Source organism: Pan paniscus, chromosome 6 (assembly GCF_029289425.2).
Source record: "Pan paniscus chromosome 6, NHGRI_mPanPan1-v2.0_pri, whole genome shotgun sequence".
Lineage (NCBI taxonomy): Eukaryota > Metazoa > Chordata > Mammalia > Primates > Hominidae > Pan > Pan paniscus.
In genome coordinates this window covers 44475907-44496408 of record NC_073255.2, presented here as the reverse complement: position 1 = coordinate 44496408, position 20502 = coordinate 44475907, and the positions used below count along the sequence as shown (strand labels likewise).

At 47.9% G+C, this 20502-nt stretch overlaps 2 protein-coding genes across 8 annotated transcripts in view; both read right to left on the bottom strand.

Annotated features, from left to right (window-relative positions):
* Window positions 1-19371, bottom strand: part of LOC100981221 (ras GTPase-activating protein 4-like) — a 32221-nt gene extending 12850 nt beyond the window's left edge. For 3 of the 7 annotated variants that reach the window (XM_055115870.2, XM_055115871.2, XM_055115869.2), the window contains exons 1-5: window positions 19214-19354; window positions 12535-12666; window positions 12138-12232; window positions 8245-8362; window positions 7867-8017 (exon numbers count right to left, since the gene is read on the bottom strand). In XM_055115870.2, the coding sequence (XP_054971845.1) occupies window positions 7867-8017; window positions 8245-8362; window positions 12138-12232; window positions 12535-12600 (430 nt within the window). In that variant the 5' untranslated portion in view covers window positions 12601-12666; window positions 19214-19354. Of the gene's footprint in view, window positions 1-2244; window positions 2347-7866; window positions 8018-8244; window positions 8363-12137; window positions 12233-12534; window positions 12814-19213 lie in introns of all 7 variants that reach the window. The other 4 variants (XR_010112740.1, XR_008626209.2, XR_010112739.1 and 1 more) reach the window with 3 other exon arrangements.
* A 200-nt stretch (window positions 19372-19571) lies between these two features.
* The window catches only part of LOC117980930 (DNA-directed RNA polymerase II subunit RPB11-b2), a 52619-nt gene continuing 51688 nt past the window's right edge, over window positions 19572-20502 (bottom strand). The window contains exon 7 of the mRNA XM_055115875.2: window positions 19572-19698. The gene's annotated coding sequence lies outside the window, so the exon portion shown is untranslated. The remainder of the gene's footprint in view (window positions 19699-20502) is intronic.

The window sequence follows — 20502 nt, the reverse complement described above, 5'->3', positions numbered from 1 at the left end:
TAGGTTAGTTAGGAAGAGGACAACAAAGGGAAGAGATTATTCTAATAAAACTTCCACAGAGGGAAGAAAATTGAGGAGCTTCAGATCTCTAAAGCCAAATTCAACCTGATCTTTCTAGGTTGGTTATAAAGCTGGTCCACTTCCAGGAAGTGATGTGTAGGTGAATAGGAACAAAAGGTGAAGAAGCAGTAAAACTGTGACCAAGTGGCCAGATGGGGCTTTTGCCGGCTGATTGAAAGGAAGTCTACAGACCTAACATAAGCAGTCAGCCAAAGGTGGCTGTGGGAGGTTGATTTCTTCCAGAAACTTCCAAGTTGTGGCTACAAATTTATTGCCAGATATTTTCCCACTGAGAATACTGAGGTTATTCACATAATCACTTCCTTAACAAAGGAAGAAGCACTTTTAACTTGGGCTGCATTCCCTTTGTGAGGGTCCACATTTAGGATCTCCTGCTACCATAAGGCCCCTTTTGGGGTCCTTTGGGTGTGGCTGCATCTCACCATGTTGAGGATTGCCTTTTTTTTTTTTTTTTTTTTTTTCAACACAGAGCCTTGCTCTGTCTCCCAGGCTGGAGTGCAGTGGTGCGATCTTGGCTCACTGCAACCTCTGCCTCCCAGGTTCAAGCAATTCTCCTGCCTCAGCCTCCCGAGTAGCCGGAATTACAGGCATGTGCCACCATGCTGGGCTAATTTTTGTATTTTTAGTGGAGACGGTGTTTCACCATGTTGGCCAGGCTGGTCTTGAACTCCTGGCCTCAAGTGACCCGCCCACATTGGCCTCCCAAAGTGCTGGGATTACAGGCGTGAGCCCCCGCGCCCAGCAAGGATTGCTGTTTTAATTCTTGTATCTTCGTTGCTTCTTTGGTCTTTGCTTAAACAAAACAATAAAGCTTAATAGTTGGGGAGAATGCTGTTACCAGTGTCCTCTAGGAAGGCTGTTAGCATATGGCTCTACTGAGCAGCAGTGCCATCTGGTGCCTGAGATCATGTGCTTCAGGCAGTTGTCACACTGCATCTACAGCCAAGCATCACAGAACACTTCACTCATGTGGTCAGGGAAGGTGGGACTGATTCACATGTTAGAGACAGGTCAGATGGGAAAATTAAGGCCCAACTTGGTGTTGGGGAATAACCATACTCTGGTCTTTCAAGTGTAGTAGCTGATGATTCCCAAGAAACTGATGAATTTTCTGAGTCCAGACAAAATTTCCCCAAGCCTGCTCTCTCTGTTGGATATACATAATAGAGAAAGTCAAATCAGCCCTTTGGGGTTTGTGGTAAAAATTCACTCACCCATTGAAGCCTAAGGTGGCTTTGTACCTTCCAGATCTCTCAGCAAATCCCCTGGGCAGAAATGTCACCTGCTTGCCATGTCTTTGAGGGGTTCAGGTAAGCCTGGAGAACAGGCTCCTTAGGTCAAAAACCTTGTTTTAAGAGCCACTGTGGTACAGTCAATGTAACCCACTTGTGCAGAAGCCATGCTTCCAAGGAAGGTCTCAGGTTGACAACTAGACATCAAATCTGAGAAGCCAACTGTGGAGTAATGTGTTTTTTTCTCTGTGGACAAGAGAGATCAGAAAGGTGCTTGATCTTGAACAATTGATCCATAATGAAAAAATGACCATTAGCTCTCCCCTAGAAGCGGCTGTGTTTGCTGAATGGAGCTGAGATTTTGATCCGCTATCAGACTCCAGAAAGATCCAGGAGTTCCAAGAACATGGCAAAGAGTCAAAATCTTAGGACAAGGAATTAAAATGCCAGAATGCAAATGTCCAACAGGCCTGGTAGCTCACAGCTATCAACACCCTAGAATTCCACACTGCCTCACTGCAGTTGCTCAAGGATGGGTATGTTTCTGTCTCTGAAATTTGGGAAAAAGCCTTAAGTGCCAGAGAAGGTGCTTCCAAGACTGTCTGCAGAATTCCTTTCCTAGGGTCTGTCTCTGGTACCCAAAAGGGCAGAGAAGGAACCCTAAGATTAGCATAGAGCCACTCATCTCTCCTCCCCTCACCACCCCTTCTTCTCGTGCTTCCATTCCCCATGGCCCTCTCCTCTGACTGTGACACACACTTCCTCTCCAGCAGTGTTGGGAAAGTTCTGGACCTCTACTGGATCTAGCCATAAATGGTGGTCTTCAGAAAAATGGAGATTGTGGCTGCCAGCACCCACAAGACAGCAGCCTCATGCCATGCAGGCAGCAAGCCATCCTGAACAGCGTTCCTCCCAGAGTCTGTTTCCTCACCTGCTGTTCACTGGTGAGAGGAAAAGGGACTTGTTCTCCCTTGACCAGTTTTCTAGTTTTCCTGTTCCCACCCTGGTCTTTGCCTGATGACAGAGAAACTTTCTAAAAAAAAAAAACAAAAACAAAAGCTATAAAAAGTCTGCAAAACACCCTATCAGAAGTCAACGATTTCCTTAAAAATACATCTACTTCCTTCCTGTCCTTCTTATCTTCTCCCTTGCCCCAGACAGGTGTGCTTGCAGGCATCCAGCTGCCTGCATCAGAGCTCCCCTTGAAGGCAGGTGCGCAGCTGGGCTCCACGTTGGAGGGCAACAGCAGAGCTGCCACTTATAGCCGGTCTTTCAACCCTGCTGTCCCCCAGCCCACCCACAATGGCTCAAAAGGCTTGTCTTCTGAGAAAGACTTGCTGCTAGCCAATCATCACAGTCACTTTCCAGTTATGTTAAGTGGCATCAGAGCGTTGATTACCACTTACGGTATGCAAGATATGGTAGGAGGAAAAGGGAATTATAGACAGAAACCATGTGAAAGTATAAAAGTCACTGATAAACTAGATACACGAATGAGAAACAAATCAAGCATTATCATCACAGAAAACCACCAAATCGCAAAAGATAAGAAAGGGATCAGGCATGGTGGCTCATCCCTGTAATCCCAGCACTTTGGAAGGCTGAGGTGGGAGAACTGCCTAAGGTCAAGAGTTTGAGACCAGCCAAGGCAACATAGTGAGACCCTGTCTCTTATTAAAAAAAGGAAAGGAAAATTTTTTTTCCAGAGGAAGAAAGTAACAAAGGACATATAAAACATCAGAAACCAATTAACAAAATGACAGGAATAAGTCCTCACTCATCAATAACAACCTTGAATGTAAAGAGTTCAAACTTCCCAATTAAAATATATAGCCTTGTTTAGCCGGGCATGGTGCCACATGCCTGTAATCTCAGCTACTAAGGAGGCTGAGGCAGGAGAATCACTTGAACCCGGGAGGTGGAGGTTGCAGTGAGCCGAGATCATGCCACTGCACTCCAGCTTGGGTGACAGAGTGAGACTCTATCTCCAAAAAAATACAATTAAAAAAATATATATATACACACACACATATACCCTTGCTGAGTGGGTTAGAAAAACAAGATCCAGGCGAGGCATGGTGACTCACAACTGTAATCCCCATGCTTTGGGAAGCTGAGGCAGGAGGATGTCGCTTGAGTTCAATACCAGCCTGGGCAACAGAGCAAGACCACTAGCTCTAAAAAAAAAAAAAAAAAAAAAAAAAAAAAATTAGCTGGGCCTCGTGGCATGTGCCTGTAGTCCCAGCTACTCGGGAGGCTAAGACATGAGGGTTGTTTGAGTTCAGGAGTTGAAGGCTGCAGCTGAGTTATGATTGCCACTGCACTACAACCTGTGTGACAAAACAAGACCTTCTCTCTAAAATAAATTTTGTAAAATGAATTTAACAAAAACAAGATCCAGCTATATGCTGCCTATAAGGAACTCACTAAAAAGATGCATATAGACTAAGTGAAGGGATGAAAAAAGATATTCCACTCAAATGTAAACTAAAAGCATGCAGGACTAGCTATACTTGTATCAGACAAAATAGACTTTAAGTCAAAAAACAAGAGAAAAGGTCATTATATAATGATAAAGGGATCAATTCAGCTAGAGGATATAACAATTGTAAATATATATGCACTCAACACTGGAGCACCCAGATACATAAAATAAATATTACTAGAGATAAAGAGAGAGATAGACCCCAGTACAATAAGTTGGGGACTTCAGCACCTACTTTCAGCATTGGACAGATTATGGTCTAGAAAATCAACATAGAGGCATGAGACTTAAAATACGCTATAGACCAAATGAATCTAAGAGACATTTACAGACTACTTCATTCAACAGCTGCAGAATACATATTCTCATCAGCACATGGAACATTCTCCAGGATAGCCCATATGTTAGGCCACAAAATAAATCTCAACAAATATTTAAGAATCAAAATCCTATCAAGTATCTTATTAGACCACAATGGAATAAAAAGCAGTATGTTGCAGCCTCCAGAACTGTGAGAAACAAATTTCTGTTCTTTCTAAATTAAAAAAACAAAAAGCACTAGAAGTAAGTAACACAAGGAACTCTGGAAACTGTACAAATACATGAAAATTAAACAACACCATCCTGAAAGATCAAGGGGACAGTGAAGAAATTAAGAAGAGGCTGAGTGAGGTGGCTCACACCTGTAATCCCAGCACTTCAGGAGGCCAAGGCGGGCAGATCACTTGAGGTCATGAGTTCAAGACCAGCCTGGCCAACATAGCAACACCCCCATCTCTACTAAAAATACAAAAATTAACAGGCCAGGCATGGGAGCTCACATGTGGCTCCCAGCACTTTGGGAGGCCACAGTGGGCGGATCACCTGAGCTCAGGTGTTCGACACCAGCCTGGGCAACACACTGAAACCCCATCTCTACTAAAAATACAAAAATTTAGCTGGGTGTGGTGGTGTGTGCCTGTAGTCCTAGCTACTCGGGAGGCTGAGGCAGGAGACTCTCTTGAATCTGGGAGGCGGAGGTTGCAGTGAGCCAAGATTGCACCGCTGCACTCCAGCCTGGGCAACAGAGCAAGACTCTGGCTCAAAAAAAAACAAACAAAAAAAAAACGAAAAAGATACAAAAATTAGCTGGGTGTGGTGGTGTGCGCCTGTAATCCCAGCTACTCGGGAGGCTGAGGTAGGAGAATCGCTTGAACTTGGGGGGGCAGAGCCAAAATTGTGCCACTGCATTCCAGCCTGGGTGACAGAATGAGACTCTGTCTCAAAAAAAAAAAAAAAAAAAAAAAAAAAAATTAGTGCTGGGCGCAGTGGCTCACGCCTGTAATCCCAGCACTTTGGAAGGTCAAGGCAGGCGGATCACAAGTTCAGGAGTTCGAGACCAGCTGATCAACATAGAGAAACCCCATCTCCACTAAAAATACAAAATTAGTCAGGTGTGGTGGCACATGCCTGTAATCCCAGCTACTCAGGAGGCTGAGGCAGGAGAATCACTTGAACCCAGAAGGCGGAGGCTGCAGTGAGCCAAGATTGTGCCATTGCACTCCAGCCTGGGCAACCAGAGCAAAACTCCATCTCAAAAAAAACAAAAAACAAAAAAAACACACAAACCTAAACTGCCTCTGTAACACTAATGAAAGGCCACCAGGTTAGAAGGATGAGAGGGGCCTGAATTTGTAGTTAAATGATTACTGCCATTATTCCAAAGGTCACAAGATTTACAACTTCCCCCAATAACTCCTGTAAATAACATCACTATTGTGGAACCTAAGATTGGCCTTTTGAGATGTCTTTTCAGGCTTTTGCATCTCTGATAACTGGATGGCCCCAGTTAGACTCCTGTGGCCCCACCCAGAAGCAGACAGCACATGAAGACCATTTTCCACAGCCCTATGACTGCACCCCAAACCAATTAGCAGCACCCATTCCCTAGCCCCCTGCCTGCCAAACTATTCTTTAAAAATCTTCGCCTCCAAATTTTCGGGGAGGCTGATTTGAGTAATAATAAAACTCTAGTCTCCCATTTGGCTGGCTCTATGTGTATTATACTCTTTCTCTGATCTTGATAGATCAGCTGTATCTGAGCAACAGGAAAGAAGAACCCACTGAGTGGTTACAGGACAGCCAACAGGAAACTTAAACAAGAAAAATGGGAGCATGAGAGGGATAAGGGCGAGGGGGTCTACATAGGGCAGGCCACATCCTCTCCTCTTTAAAACCCATCAGGGTTTCCATTACACATAGAATAAAACCCAAAGCCCTTCCCTTGGCCTCTCCTTCTCCCTGTGTCCCACTTCTCAGACCAATTAAGCTGGCTCCTACCTCAGAACCCAGTCTCTGCTCCAGGGTTAGTTACCTCCTCTAAGGCTTTCCCTGGCCTATCAAGCTGAAACAGGTTTCCATACACTGCAACAGGAAGCAGTATCATGCTCCCTCAAACTTCTCACCACTAGAGACTCCTCCTTATAGTCTTCTCTACATGGAGCTTGGTCACCTCACTGAGCTGATCTAATTCCAGAACACAGAGACCTGCTTCTTTGGCCTGCACAACCTGGTTTCAGGTAAGGGTAGCTTCTCCTCAGGTAGACTAAAATTTGAAAAGTGTTCCTAGACCTCCTAGGGCTTCCACCTGGGACTGGTGGCCAAATGGGTGAAGGAACCTGACAACTAGAAGGTGATTAAATAGGAGTATTCCCAGACAAAGAAGAGAAAAAAAGATATGTTCACCAAAGAGAAGACAGTATAAGTACCATAAGACTGATGGCCAAACTCCTCTAGAATATGGAGACTGGGGGCAGAGGGATGAGGGGGCAGAAAGTCACCTGAGGGTCTGGTCTGAAGGAAAAACAAGCAGAGATGTTACTGAAGTAAGGGGGGAAAAGACTGAAAATTAGGAGATCTGGAGAGCCTCTATTTATGTAAATTCACTTTTTCTAATGTAAACAGTAGTGAAGTCAAAGTAGAGAAGTAGGGAGACCTGCACTGTGGAAAAGAGAAAAGATTGAAAAGAAGATCCAGGACGAATTCAAAGGAGGGGTGAAGACTGCAGACTGGACTGCTGAGGAGAAGAGATATTTTGCCAGAACTTGAGACTTCTCCAGGTCAGGATGAAGTAACTGTTTTCCTCTCAGAAATGTCAGAGCTTCTGCCTGTAAGACAAGGCAGTGGTTCAAATGTATCCACCAAAGTTCATATCTTAGAGGCTTGATCTCCAGTGTGATGGTGTTGAGTGGTGGGAGGTGGGAGGTGCTGAGGCTCTCATGAATGGATTAATGCCATTATTTTGGAAGTGGGTTACCCGAGAAGGGTGTCCAGGTTCTTGGTGTCATGAACAAAGAATTGGACAAAATGCACAAAGAAAGCAAGGAAAGAATGAGGCAACAAAAGCAGAGATTTATTGAAAATGAAGGTACACTTCACAGGGTGGGAGTGGCTTGAGCAAGTGGTTCAAGAGCCTGGTTACTGAATTTTTTGGGGGTTAAATATCCTCTAGAGGTTTCCCATTGGTTACTTGGCGTACACCCTTGTAAATGAAGTGCCCACAATCAGTCTGATTGGTTGAGGGAAGGGACCTATCAGAGGCTGAAGCAAGTTTCAAAGTTACACCCTATGCAAATCTCTGATTGACTGGGAAAAGGCTGAAGTGAAGTTACAAAGTTATACTCCTATGCAAATGAAGACTTGGCCCATGACCAGCCTGATTGGTTGTGGAAAGGGACCAATCAGAGGTACTTTCAATTTTTCATCTACCATGCAGAAAAAGGTTGGGGGTGGGGGTTGCAAAGGAAGTAGCCAAACAAAGTCTGACTACAAACAGAGGTCCAAGTGGGTAGGGGGCTGGGACAAAGCTTTTGGGGGAGGGGGAGGACAGAGGACCTTGGGGCTGGGGGATCTAAGCTGGCCCCTCAATAAAGGGCCTCCTCGCCACCTCCCAGCCCACTGTCCCACCTCTGCCCTTGGCTCTGTTCCTTGCCTCCCTCCTGTCTGACCCCATCTGCCTCCTACAGGAGGAGCCCACCCACCCCCAAACACCTCCCAGTGTTCTGGGCCCAGCTCCTTCCCAGGCCTCACTGGTGCGACTCAGCTCCAGCTGGAAGAGCAGGTCCAGGAAGTCCTTGGCCAGCCCCTGACCCAGGAAGAGCTTGAGCAGGTTCGTGGCCACGTCCTGGCGACACTCGGTGCTGGTTGTCTCCTCGATGAGTGGGATCAGCGGCCCTGGGCCCTGCAGGGAGAGGCACGGGGGATCCCGAACCTTTCCCTCTGAGGACCTCAGAGCATCCCAGGGAAAGAGGACATTTTCCCAAGGGGTGGCTGGGGATGGGGCCCTGGACACTGGCCAGCTCCTCACATCCCCAGACCTCAGGTTTCTGCTCTGCAGAATGGGTTTAGAAGGACAGGCGCACAGGCCTACTGCCACTGGACCCTACCACCCTGCCCAGGTCCCCTCACCTGCATGCCCAGCTTGACCTCGTGGCACAGCAGGTGCACCAGTGGCTGGTAGTAGCTGGAGGGCAGCACCGTCTCATCCCGCAGCCACACCTCCAGCTGCAAGGAGCCCAGGTTGCCCCTGGAATGGGCAGCCTGTGACCTCTCCACCAGGGACTCAGGCCACCCTGGACCACACCGCTCCCATGGCCTCCAGTTTTTTCCCTTGGGGCCAGCCTCCCATCTCTCTGCTCATGCCCTCCATCCGGGTGCCCTGCACAGCTCTGCCTCCCAGGCTCTGCCCGGGCTATTTATTTTCTGTTTTTGGAAAGCCCTTCCTGTCTCTGCACTCAAGGCACCTCAATCTGTCTTCGAGGTGTGGCTCCCTGCCACCTCCAAGCTTGGGTATGTGGAGCTGCCAGCCTTGAATCTATCAACTCCCAGATAATGGCACCATCATGGGTACACTTTACAGCAGAAGCAAATCCCCAACCCTCATAACAACCTAATAGGGAAACTGAGACCCGAGCCAGTTCAGCAACTTGCCACATTAGATTGAGCTTCCCAGCTTCCCTGTTCTGATAGGGAAGTTCAGAACAGAGGAGGGTGTGGACCAAGTGGGAGCTTCTAAGGCTCCCACTGCCCCTGCTCAGCACGAGTCTCATGCACAGAGCAGTGTTAAGATGGGCCCCTGGGCCTGGCGCAGTGGCTCATGCCTGTAATCCCAGCACTTTGGGAGGCCAAGGCAGGCAGATCACTTGAGGTCATGAGTTCAAGACCAGCCTGGCTGACACGGCAAAACCCCATCTCTATTAAAATATATATGTAAAAATTAGCCAGGCATTCTGGCAGGTGCCTGTAATCACAGCTACTCGGGAGACTGAGGCAGGAGAAGCGCTTCAACCCAGGAAGCAGAGGTTGCAGTGAGCCAGGATTGCACCACTGCACTCCAGCCTGACTCTGTCTCAAAAAAAATAAATAAATAAAAAATAAGATGGCAAGATGGGCCTTGGCTGGTTCTATGGAAACACCTTGTGCTGGACACACAGCCGTCCACCTGCTGCTACCCTGTTAAGGATGGGAACTGGGGGAATGGGGGTCTGGGGCCTTCCACAGAGACACAAAGCTGAACCATTGAGGGCTGTGGGCCACAGCAAACAAGCCAGAGGGCTTCCTAGACAGGCTGCCAGATTTAGCAAAACGACCCAAGACACCCAGTTAAATGTGAATATTTTATTTACTTATTAACTATTTTTTTTAGAGATGGGGTCTTGCTATGTTGCCCAGGCTGGTCTTGAACTCTTGGGCTCAAGTGATCCTCCTGCCTTGGCCTCCGAAAGTGCTGAGATTACAGGCATGTGCCACCATACCCAGCCTAAATTTGAATATTTTTAGTATAGGTATGTCTCAAATAATGCATGGTCATTCTTCTTATTTGTTTATTTTTTTTTGCTGAGATGGAGTCCTGCTCTGTCACCCAGGCTGGAGTGCAGTGGCACGATCTCGGCTCACTGCAACCTCCACCTCCCAGGTTCAAGCAATTCTCCATCCTCAGCCTCCCAAGTAGCTGAGATTAGAGGTGCCCGCCACCACATCCGGGTAATTTTTGTATTTTTAGTAGAGACAGGATTTCACCATGTTGGCCAGGCTGGTCTTGAACTCCTGATCTCATGATCCACCCGCCTCGGCCACCCAAAGTGATGAGATTACAGGCATGAGCCACCGCACCCGGCTGTTTTCCTGAGACGGAGTTTCGCTCTTGTCACCGAGGCTGGAGTGCAGTGGTGGGATCTCGGCTCACTGCAACCTCCGTCTCCTGGGTTCAAGCAATTATCCTGCTTCAGCCTCCCAAGTAGCTTGGATTACAGGTGCCCACCACCATCTTTTGTACTTTTAGTAGAGACGGTGTTTCACCATGTTGGCCAGGCTGGTCTCCAACTCTTGACCTCAAGTGATCCACCTGCCTCAAACTCCCAAAGTGTTGGGATTACAGGTGTGAGTCACCACGCCCAGCGGTTATTCTTATACTAAAAAAGTATTCACAGCCGGGCACAGGTCAGGAGTTCAACATCAAGCCCGGCCATCACGGTGAAACCCCATCTCTACTAAAACTACAAAAAATTAGCCAGGTGAGGTGGTCCTAGCTACCTGGAACGTTGAGGTGGGAGGATTGCTTGCACCCAGGAGGTGGAGGCTACAGTGAGCTATGATCACCACTGCACTGGTGGTACAGGTGCATGCCTGCAATCCCAGCTACTCGGGAGGCTGAGGCATGAGAATTGCTTGAACCTGGGAGGCGGAGGTTGCAGTGAGCCAAGACCGTGCCACTGCACTCCATCCAGCCTAGGTGACAGAGTGAGATTCTGCTCAAAAAAAAAGAAAAAAAAAATTATTCACTGTTTATCTGAAATTAAGTTTTAACTGGGTGTTCTTTTTTTTTTTTTTTGAGACAGAGTCTAGCTTTGTCACCCAGGCTAGAGTGCAATGGCGCAATCTTGGCTCACTACAACCTCTGCCTCCGGGGTTCAAGCAATTCTGCCTGCCTCAGCCTCCCGAGTAGCTGGGATTACAGGCGCCTGCCATCTGGCCAGGCTGGTCTCAAACTCCTGACCTCAGGTGATCCGCCCACCTCGACCTCCCAAAGTGCTGGGATTACAAGCGTGAGCCACCGCGCCTGGCCTAATTTTTATTTCTTTGTAGAGACAGAGTCTCACTTTCTTACCCAGGTTGGTCTCAAACTCCTTGCCCCAAGTGATCCTCCCACCTTGGCCTCCCAAAGAGCTGGGATTACAGGCATGAGCCACCGCTCCTGGCCAACGGTGTCCTATCTTATCTCACAACCCTATTCCTGGAGAATCTGGCATAGGGAGTTGGAGCTATGGCTCAGGGACACTGACCTTGGAGACTTGAACCCTGGTCTGAGGTCTGCAGGGAAATTTTCAAAGGGAAAATGTCTGAGTACTTGTTTCAGAAACTTCCAGAGGCAGAAAGCAGGAGACCTGTACAACCTGTGAGCTAAGAAGACAGACCTGGCCGGCTGCGGTGGCCCATGCCTGTAATCCTAGCACTTTGGCAGGCTGAGGCGGGTGGATCACTTGAGGTCAGGTGTTCGAGACCAACTTGGCCAACATGGTGAAACCCTGTCTCTACTAAAAATACAAAAATTAGCCGAGCATGGTGGCACACAGTTGTAATCCCAGCTAATTAGGAGGTTGAGGCAGGAGAATCACTGGAACCCAGGAGGTGGAGGTTGCAGTGAGCCAAGATTGTGTCGCTGCACTCCAGCCTGGGTGACAGAGCAAGACTCCATCTCAAAAAAAAAAAAAAAAAAAAAAAAAAAGACAGAAGACAGAGCAGAGCTGAATGCAGAACTGTGGGGAAAAATAAAGGGGAGGGGCCAGGCGCGGTGGCTCATGCCTGTAATCCCAGTACTTGGGGAGGCCGAGGCGGGTGGATCACAAGGTCAGGAGATCGAGACCATCCTGGCTAACATGGTGAAACCCTGTCTCTACTAAAAAGGCAAAAAATTAGCCAGGCGCGGTGGCGGGTGCCTGTAGTCCCAGCTACTTGGGAGGCTGAGGCAGGAGAATGGCGTGAACCCGGGAGGCGGAGCCTGCAGTGAGTCGAGATCACGCCATTGCACTCCAGCCTGGGGACAGAGTGAGACTCCATCTCAAAATAAATAAATAAATAAATAAATAAATAAATAATAAATAAATAAAGGGGAGGTGGAGCCCAGCCGGGATGAGAAGGATGCTGGCTAGGTGGGCAGGGGCTGAGGGGACCCTGGAGCTGTGTCTCCTGACCTCTCACCCCTGAGCAGCCCCCCTGCCCTGCCCTGCCCGCCTGTAGCCAATTCCCAAATGTCAGCCCCCACCCCACCCCTTGAGGCCGGCTGCCCAGCTCCATGCACTTACTCGTCATGCCGCCGGCTCTTGGACTGGTCGGGCTGCAGCCGGAACCAGCCCTCCTCCTGCTGCGCCACCCGCAGTCTCTGGACATCGATCACCACCTGGGGACATAGTGGCAGTTTTCCTGGAGCTGGGAGACCTGGGTCTCCTCCTTGCCAACTACTGTTCTTAGTGGGGAGGGGCCCCTTCCAAGGGTCCCTGAGTGCCAGTGGTGGTGGGGGGAAGTTGCTGGTTCTGGCAGATGGTGGAGGTGGGGGGGTAGTCCCAGGCTTCCTGAGTGTCCCTCTTTGGGGAAGCCGGAGGGAGGTCCCTGAGGATGGGATGGCTGCAATGGAGCCAGGTGCTGGGGGACAGCAGGTGCAGCCTGCCGGGGGAGGAGGGGGAGCGGGGCGGTGGTGCTCACTTTGCCCAGGAAGTCGTTTTGGCTGACAAGGTCCCAGTCCCAGGCCTCCACGCACAGCGCCTCCATGGCCCCCTCCTGCAGCTCAAATTCAAACGTCTCATTCCAGCGTGGGTAGCATGACTTCTTCACGATCTGCCCAGAGGAGGGTGGGAGGGGCTTAGGCTGATGCCACTGGACTCCCCAGGCTGGGCAAAAGGCAGAGCTGCCCTAGACACCTCCCCTGGGTTCCCCACAGCCTCCTCGCCTTGGAGGTTCTGCCACAGCAGAGGTTAAAATGTCCTGCCAGAGTAAAAGGCAATCCTTATGATCCTCACCAAGGCGTGACATGACTCCCTACTCCCTCTTGGATCTCAACTCTCTCCACCTTTGCCTTTGCTGAACTTCGCTCCAGCCTCATTGGCTTTTTCTGCTGTTCTCAACATGCCATGCATATTCCTCTCTGGAATGCTGTTCCTTTGGAGGTAAGCATGGCTCTCTCTCCACCTCCTTCAGCTCTCTAAGTATCTTATCAGTGAGTCCTTTCTCAATCACCTTATAAAAAGTAATCACTTCCCACTCCCAAGGAACTTTTTTCCCCTCACAGTAATTGTCACCATTTGACAAATATATTTTATTTTATTATTGTTACTTTTTGAGACAGTGTCTTGCTCTGTTGCCCAGGATGGAGGACAGTGGCACGATCTCGGCTCACTGCAACCTTAGCCTCCCAGGTTCAAGCAATTTCTGGCTAATTTTTGTATTTTTAGTAGAGACGGGGTTTCGCCATGTTACCCAGGCTGGTCTCGAACTCCTGACCTCGGCCTCCCAAAGTGCTAGGGTTACAGGCATGAGCCACCACGCCCGGCCTTGACACATATATTTTAGTGTCCATCTTTTCCTGCAATAAAGTGTATAATTATTAGGGTAACGTGTTCAGTTCACTGTCTTATTCCCAGTGCTTAACAGTGGCAGGCAAATAGTTAATGATCAGTACATATTTTGTGAATGAATGTGACATGTTCTAATAGAAGTAGGAAATGAACACTTCGTGGGATGGGTAAACAGTGGGAGTCATGGCCAAAAATAGTTTAGAATGGATCATTTACTGCAATGGTTTTCAAGCACTTCTCTTTCTTTCTTTTTTTACAGAATCAGGGTATCACTCTTGCCCAGGCTGGAGTGCAGTGGCACAATCATAGCTCACTGCAACCTGAGAACCCTGAGCTCAAGCAATCCTCTTTTACCTCAACATTCCCAAGTAGCTGGGACTACAGGTGCATGCCACCATGCCCAGCTAATTTAACTTTTTTTCTTTGTTTTGAGAAAGGGTCTCACCCTGTCACCCAGGCTGGAGTGCAGTGGCACTATCACAGACCACTGCAGCCTTGACCTCCTGGGCTCAAGCAATCCTCCCACCTCAGCCTCCTGAATAGCTGGGACTACAAGTGCATGCCACCACTTCTGGCTAATTTTTAAATTTTTTTGTAGAAATGGGGTCTGCCTATGTTGCCCAGGCTGATCTCGAACTCCTGGGCTCAAGTGATCTGCCCACCTCGACCACTCAAAGTGCTGGGATTACAGGCATAAGCCACCATGCCCAGTCCAGCATATATATATATTTTTAAACTGGAACTCATTTTTTTAAATGGAAGCACAATCTGAAAAAGGAATAAAACCCAAAGATTGACAACGGGCTAGAAAACCAGAAATCCCCAATTCAGCTTCTTCCCCTCACTCTCCCCTTTGAACTCATGATGCGTCTCAAAGCCCAGCTTGAAAGCCACAGATCTAGAGCTTGGATGGCATTCTAATGAGCTAAGCATCTAAACCGACCACAGTTGGGAGCCACTGAAAGTTTTTGAGCAGGTAAATGATAGATTGATTTATTTATTCATTTTGAGACAGTCTTGCTCTGTCACCCAGGCTGGAGTATAGTGGCGCGATCTCAGCTCACTGCAGCCTCTGCCTCCTGGGTTCAAGTGATTCTCCTGCCTCAGCCTCTGGAGTAGCTGGGATTACAGGCGTGCACCACCACGCCTGGCTAATTTTTCTATATTTAGTAGAGACGGGTTGGCCAGGGTGGTCTCGAACTCCTGACCTCAGGTAATCCACCTGCCTCCACCTCCCACAGTGCTGGGATTACAGGTGTGAGCCACTGCGCCCGGCCTAAATTATATATTTAGATCCATGCTTTAGGAAGATTAGTCTCAAGAGAATGGGTAGACTGAACGATGACAGAAGGAGATGGCAATCAGGAAGATCAAAGAGAAGACTGCTGCAATAAGCAAGCTAATACTTAAAGTACAGAAGGAGGGGCCAGGGGAGACCAGTGAGAATGCAAAGAACAGAAAAATGGAGACAGCTGTCTAGGACCTGGCACCTCCCAGAAGGAAAAAGACGTTCAGAGTAAAATCTGTCAGTTTCATGCCTTAGTGACTGGTGAATTTAGTGAACGCACAGGAGGTGAAAGGCTGGGAGAGGAAGCAAATACCACCACTTCAGATTTAGACAGGGTCTGAGGTATGAAAAAGGTACATACAACTGTCCTACAAACAGATGAAATGCAGTCCTCACATGATATGCCCTGTTGGGAGCCTTTAGGAGCCATCTGGACAACCCTGGTCATTGAGATGGTGTGGAAGAGCAAGAAGTGCTCCAAGTGTGTCCAGAACAGACAGGCCGGGTGCTGTGGCTCATGCCTGTCATCCCAACACTTTGGAAGGTAGAGATGGGAGGACGGCTTGAGGTCTGGAGTTGGAGACCAGCCTGAGCAACACAGCAAGACTCCATTTCTATAGAAAAATTTTAAAAATTAGCTGGGCGTGGTGGGCAGGCCTGTAGTCCCAGCTATGTGGAAGCTGAGGTGGGAGGGTTGCTTGAGCCCAGGAGTTCAAAGCTGCCATGAGCTATGATCACGCCACAGCACTCCAGCCTGGGCAACATAGGGACACCCTATTTTTACCTAAAACTTTTAAAATTAGCCAGGCATGGTCAGCTGTGCGCACCTGTAGTGCCAGCTACTTGGAAGGTGGGGTGGAGGATCTCTTGAGTCCAGGAGTTGGAGGCTGCAGTAAGCCATGATAGCACCTCCGCACTCCCAGCCTGGGCGACAGGGACGGAGATCTCGATCTCTCTGTCTCTCTCTCTCTCTTTCTCTCTCTCTCTCTCTCTCCCCTCTCTCTCTCATCTCTTTCTCTCTCTAGAAAGAGTTTTTTTTTTTTTTTTTTTTGAATGAAGTTTCACTCTTGTTGCCCAGGCTGGAGTGCAATGGCACGATCTCAGCTCACTGCAACCTCCGCCTCCCAGGTTCAAGCGGTTCTCCTGCCTCAGCCTCCTGACTAGCTGGGATTACAGGCGCCTGCCACCATGCCCAGCTAATTTTTGTATATTTAGTAGAGACGGGGTTTCACCATGTTGACCAGGCTGGTCTTGAACTTCTGACCTCAGGTGATCCATCCACCTCGGTCTCCCAAAGTGCCGGGATTACAGGCATGAGCCACCATGCCTGGCCTCGAGTCTTTATTTATTTATTTCTTTAAGACAGAGTCTCGCTCTGTCGCCCAGGCTCTGCACCAGAGTGCAGTGGTGCGTTCTCTCCTCACCACAGCTGCCGCCTCCCGGGTTCAAGCAATTCTTGTGCCTCAGCCTCCAAGTATCTGGGACTACAGGCGCGTGTCACCACGCCCAGGTAATTTTTGTATTTTTAGTAGTCTCATTCTGTTGGCCAGGTTGGTCTGGAACTCCTGACCTCCAGTGATCCACCCGCCTCAGCCTCCCCAAGTGCTGGGATTACAGGTGTGAGCCACCATGCCCGGCCGAGACCTTGTCTCTTAAAAAAGACAAAACGGGGGCAGGGGGAGGGGGCAGCACAGAACAGAAACAGAACTTTGGGGAACAGAGACATGGCGCCGAGTTGAGCAGAAACCAGGGCAGAAGCACCAGGCAGAGACGGAAGACTGAGTTTCATCGAAGGAGTGGGATCCTGGGACCCAAGGGAGCGGGAGCACAGCAAGTAGGGATGAAGATGGCGAAAGCACGACCTGCCAGAGCGCTTGCTGACGAGCCACACTCCACACCTACTACGCGCTGTCACGTGCTTGACAAAACCCGACACACAACGCACAACGCTAAAGTTTATTGCTCAACAATGCAAATACAGTTAACATTACCGTACACTTAAAAATGGTTAAGACGGTAAATTGTATGTTACGTTTTTGTTTTTTGAGATGGAGTCTGGCTCTGTCGCCCAGGCTGGAGTGCAGCGGTGTGATCTCCGCTCACTGCAAGCTCTGCCTCCCGGGTTCAGGCCATTCTCTTGCCTCAGCCTCCCAAGTAGCTGGGACTGCAGGTGCCCGCCACCACGCCCGGCTAATTTTTTTTGTATTTTTAGTAGAGACGGGGTTTCACCGTGTTTGCCAGGATGGTCTCGATCTCCTGACCTCGTGATCCGCCCGCCTCGGCCTCCCAAAGTGCTGGGATTACAGGCATGAGCCACCGTGCCTGGCCATGTTACGTGTTTTTTTTAACCACAATTTAAAATTAAATGAAGGGGGCTGGGTGCAGTGGCTCACGCCTGTAATCCCAGCACTTTGGGAAGCTGAGGTGGGCAGATCACAAGGCCAAGAGTTCAACAGAGAACTCCTGGCCAACAGACTGAAACCCCGTCTCTACTAAAAATACAAAAATAGGCCGGGTGTGATGGTGCATGCCTGTAATCTCAGCTACTCGGGAGGCTGAGGCACAAGAATCACTTGAACCTGGGAGGCAGAGGTTATCGTGAGCCAAGATTGTGCCACTGCACTCCAGCCTCAGTGACAGAGTGAGACTCTGTCTCAATAAATAAGTAGGCTGGGCACAGTGGCTCAGGCCTGTAATCCTAGCACTTTGAGAGGCCGAGGCAGGTGGATCACAAGGTCAGGAGTTAGAGACCAGCCTGACCAATATGGTGAAACCCCGTCTCTACTAAAAATATAAAAATTAGCCAGGCATGGTGGTGTGCACCTGTAATCCCAGCTACTTTGGGAGGCTGAGGCAGGAGAATCGCTTGAACCTGGGAGGGGGAGGCTGCAGTGAGCCGAGATCATGCCATTGCACTCCAGCCTGGGCGACAAGAGCGAGACACTATCTCAAAATGGAAGGAAGGAAGGAAGGGAGGGAGGGAGGAAGGGAGGGAGGGAAGAGAGGAAGAAAGGAAAGGAAAATATGTATTATCTCAGCAAGTAAAATGCAGATGAAGGAAAAGGACAATGATCATTTGAATGGAAGATGGATCCACTGTAATCCAGGTATGGGAGAATACTGAACACTAATGTCAAAAGAAACAGAATGTGCTGACGATCTGCAAGGCATTGCACAAAAGACAAAGAACACAAACCACGGAGAGAAGACTAGCACAATCAAATAGTGGGAGGTGAGGAAGGTAGACAGAATTCATGATTTTGGAATGTGCACAGTTTATCATCAGACATTCTGAGAAAGAAGGAAGTGAACTATCTCACTGGTACTGCTATATTGTCAAGTAAAATATTCAACTAGGTTAAAAGTGTCAGACATATCAATTTGGAGGCAAGCTGCAAAAATACACAGGAAAAAAGGTCTTAGAAGTTGAGATTAGATAAACTCTTTTACGGGATACAAAGAAAACCAAAAAAGTGAAAAATGGGTTCTAAGAGGACACTCCTGAAAAGGCAAGAAAAGGAACCGACATTCACTTATGAAATTCACACTTCCTGAATGTCTACTATGGACAGAGCATGATTCCAGTTATGGGGAAGGGGAAATGAACACACAGGCAGGTCATAAATGAGCATTGGGGAAAGAGGGGAAAGCTGAGGGAGCGCTACATCATCACATCAACTGAGCATGGACTTGGGGAAATAAGGTACACCACAAGCTGTGACTCAATTCACAAGCACAGGTGGAGGACAAGGTTTTGGTATCTGAATGCCTAAAGAAATAAATAAAATCGAGGGCAGAAAATAAGTCCAAGGTATTTTTAAAGCAAGGAAGGAAAGAAAATGGAAGATAAAAAGAATGAACATAAAAGTCTCAAGTTAATTTTTATGTCAGACTTCTGAATGCCCCAAAATGAAACAATTCTGTAAGGCCGAGAGCAGTGGCTCAGGACTGTAATCTCAGCACTTGGGGAGGCTGAGGTGGGTGGATCACTTGAGGCCAGGAGTTCAAGACCAGCATGGCCAACATGGTGAAACCCTGTCTCTACTAAAAATACAAAAATTAGCCAGGCTTGGTGGCATGTGCCTGAAATCCCAGCTACTCAGTAGGCTGAGGAAGGAGAATCGCTTGAACCTGGGACGTGATGATTGCAGTGAGCTGAGATCATACCAGTGCACACCAGCCTGGGTGACAGAACAAGACTCCGTCTCCAAAAACCAAACAAAAAAACAAACAAACAGCCCACAACAATTCTCTAATGGCGAGGGAGTAAATAAGTGACCGATAATGCTGGAGGAAGAGGAAGTGAATGGGTCCCCAGTATAGGTTAGAATGAAAAAATCCCTACCAATGTAAATCAAATATAAAATAAACAAAAGAGTTCATGTATGTGTGCGGGAAGGAAAGTGATATTTGGGGGTTGGGAGGTGTTACTGAGGGTACCGAATACATATAAACAACTCTTTAGTCACTCCCAAAGGTCTGGGATGAGCATTTTTTAACATTTGATACTCTACTAACTTACCTGGACTATGTTGACATGGAAATTCACCTCCCGTTATCCACAGCGCCTCTCCCTGCTCCAACTTAATGATGACGTTTGGCTTGGTGATATCATATCTTGTTAATGGGAAAAGAAGAAGGACTTGGGCAAGTTGCTCGGCTTCAGAATCTCCGAAGTACAAGATGTTGCCACCTCATAAGCTGCATAACAGAAATGCTCCATTTTTTACCTTATCAAAGTTAGAACCTTTCAATGAAGAATAATATAAACACTGCAGCTAGTGCCCACAAGGAATTAAATGGTGTTGTCGCTTATTTCTTCAAACTCAAGCATAAAACCCCATTCAACTGAGAGCATTCAGAAAGCAAGCTATCCTCACCCAAGGAAACTAGATGGCTGTAGTTCTCCAACATCACATCCCCGTATGTTATCTTCTCATCAGGGTCCAGTTGCTGCCACTCCTCCTGGGTGAAATCCACAGCCACATCTTTGAATGACACTGGCCCCTGTAATGGCAACATGATCAGAATTGGGAGATATGGAAAAGGGATAGGGGGATAACATTTTACAAAGCTCACTGGTGAAGTTAACCATGAACATTGTATACCTTATTTTATGTTACAGATTATGGAAGGGAAATCATATTGGAAACACATATCCTTTGGGGTCCTTTATGTATATACAAAAATAAAAACCCAAAACACAACTGAGCTCCTATTTTGCAACTGAACTGAGTTTTGGGGATATGAGATGAGTGAAACACCATGCCTGCTCTCAGAAAGCAGACAACCTAATAAGGAGATAAACATGTAAACAAACACAAGCATTTTACTCCTTGTCACTTCTTTTAGTCTTCTTTGCTGCCAGGCCCTCCCTCCCCTTCTCCGGGACCTCTTCATGTTGGAGTGCCCACCACTCAGTTCCTGGTCTTCTTCTTCCTAACTCACTGCTCTGGGGCTCTCACCTAGTTTCAGCTCCTTGTTCTTTTGGCTCTTTTATTCTCATAGCCAGTGGCCTCTGGCCACCTGCATGACTGATTTTATCTCAAACATCTCAATCTCACAGCAATAAATATTCGTTAAATGAATGAATGCCCAAAGCTGTTATTAGAATAATGCAGACAAGGTGCAGAATGATTTAACAAAAGAGGATCAAATTATTTTAACTTTATGCCATCAGATTAGGCTTCACAGACTCAGTTAACTTGAAGTCCTTAAAGATGAATTGTGTATTCTATGGGATGAAGGGGAGGAAGAATATGATGAGGTGTAAAAGTACCAATGGCAAACATGAAGCAGCTTCAATTTTTA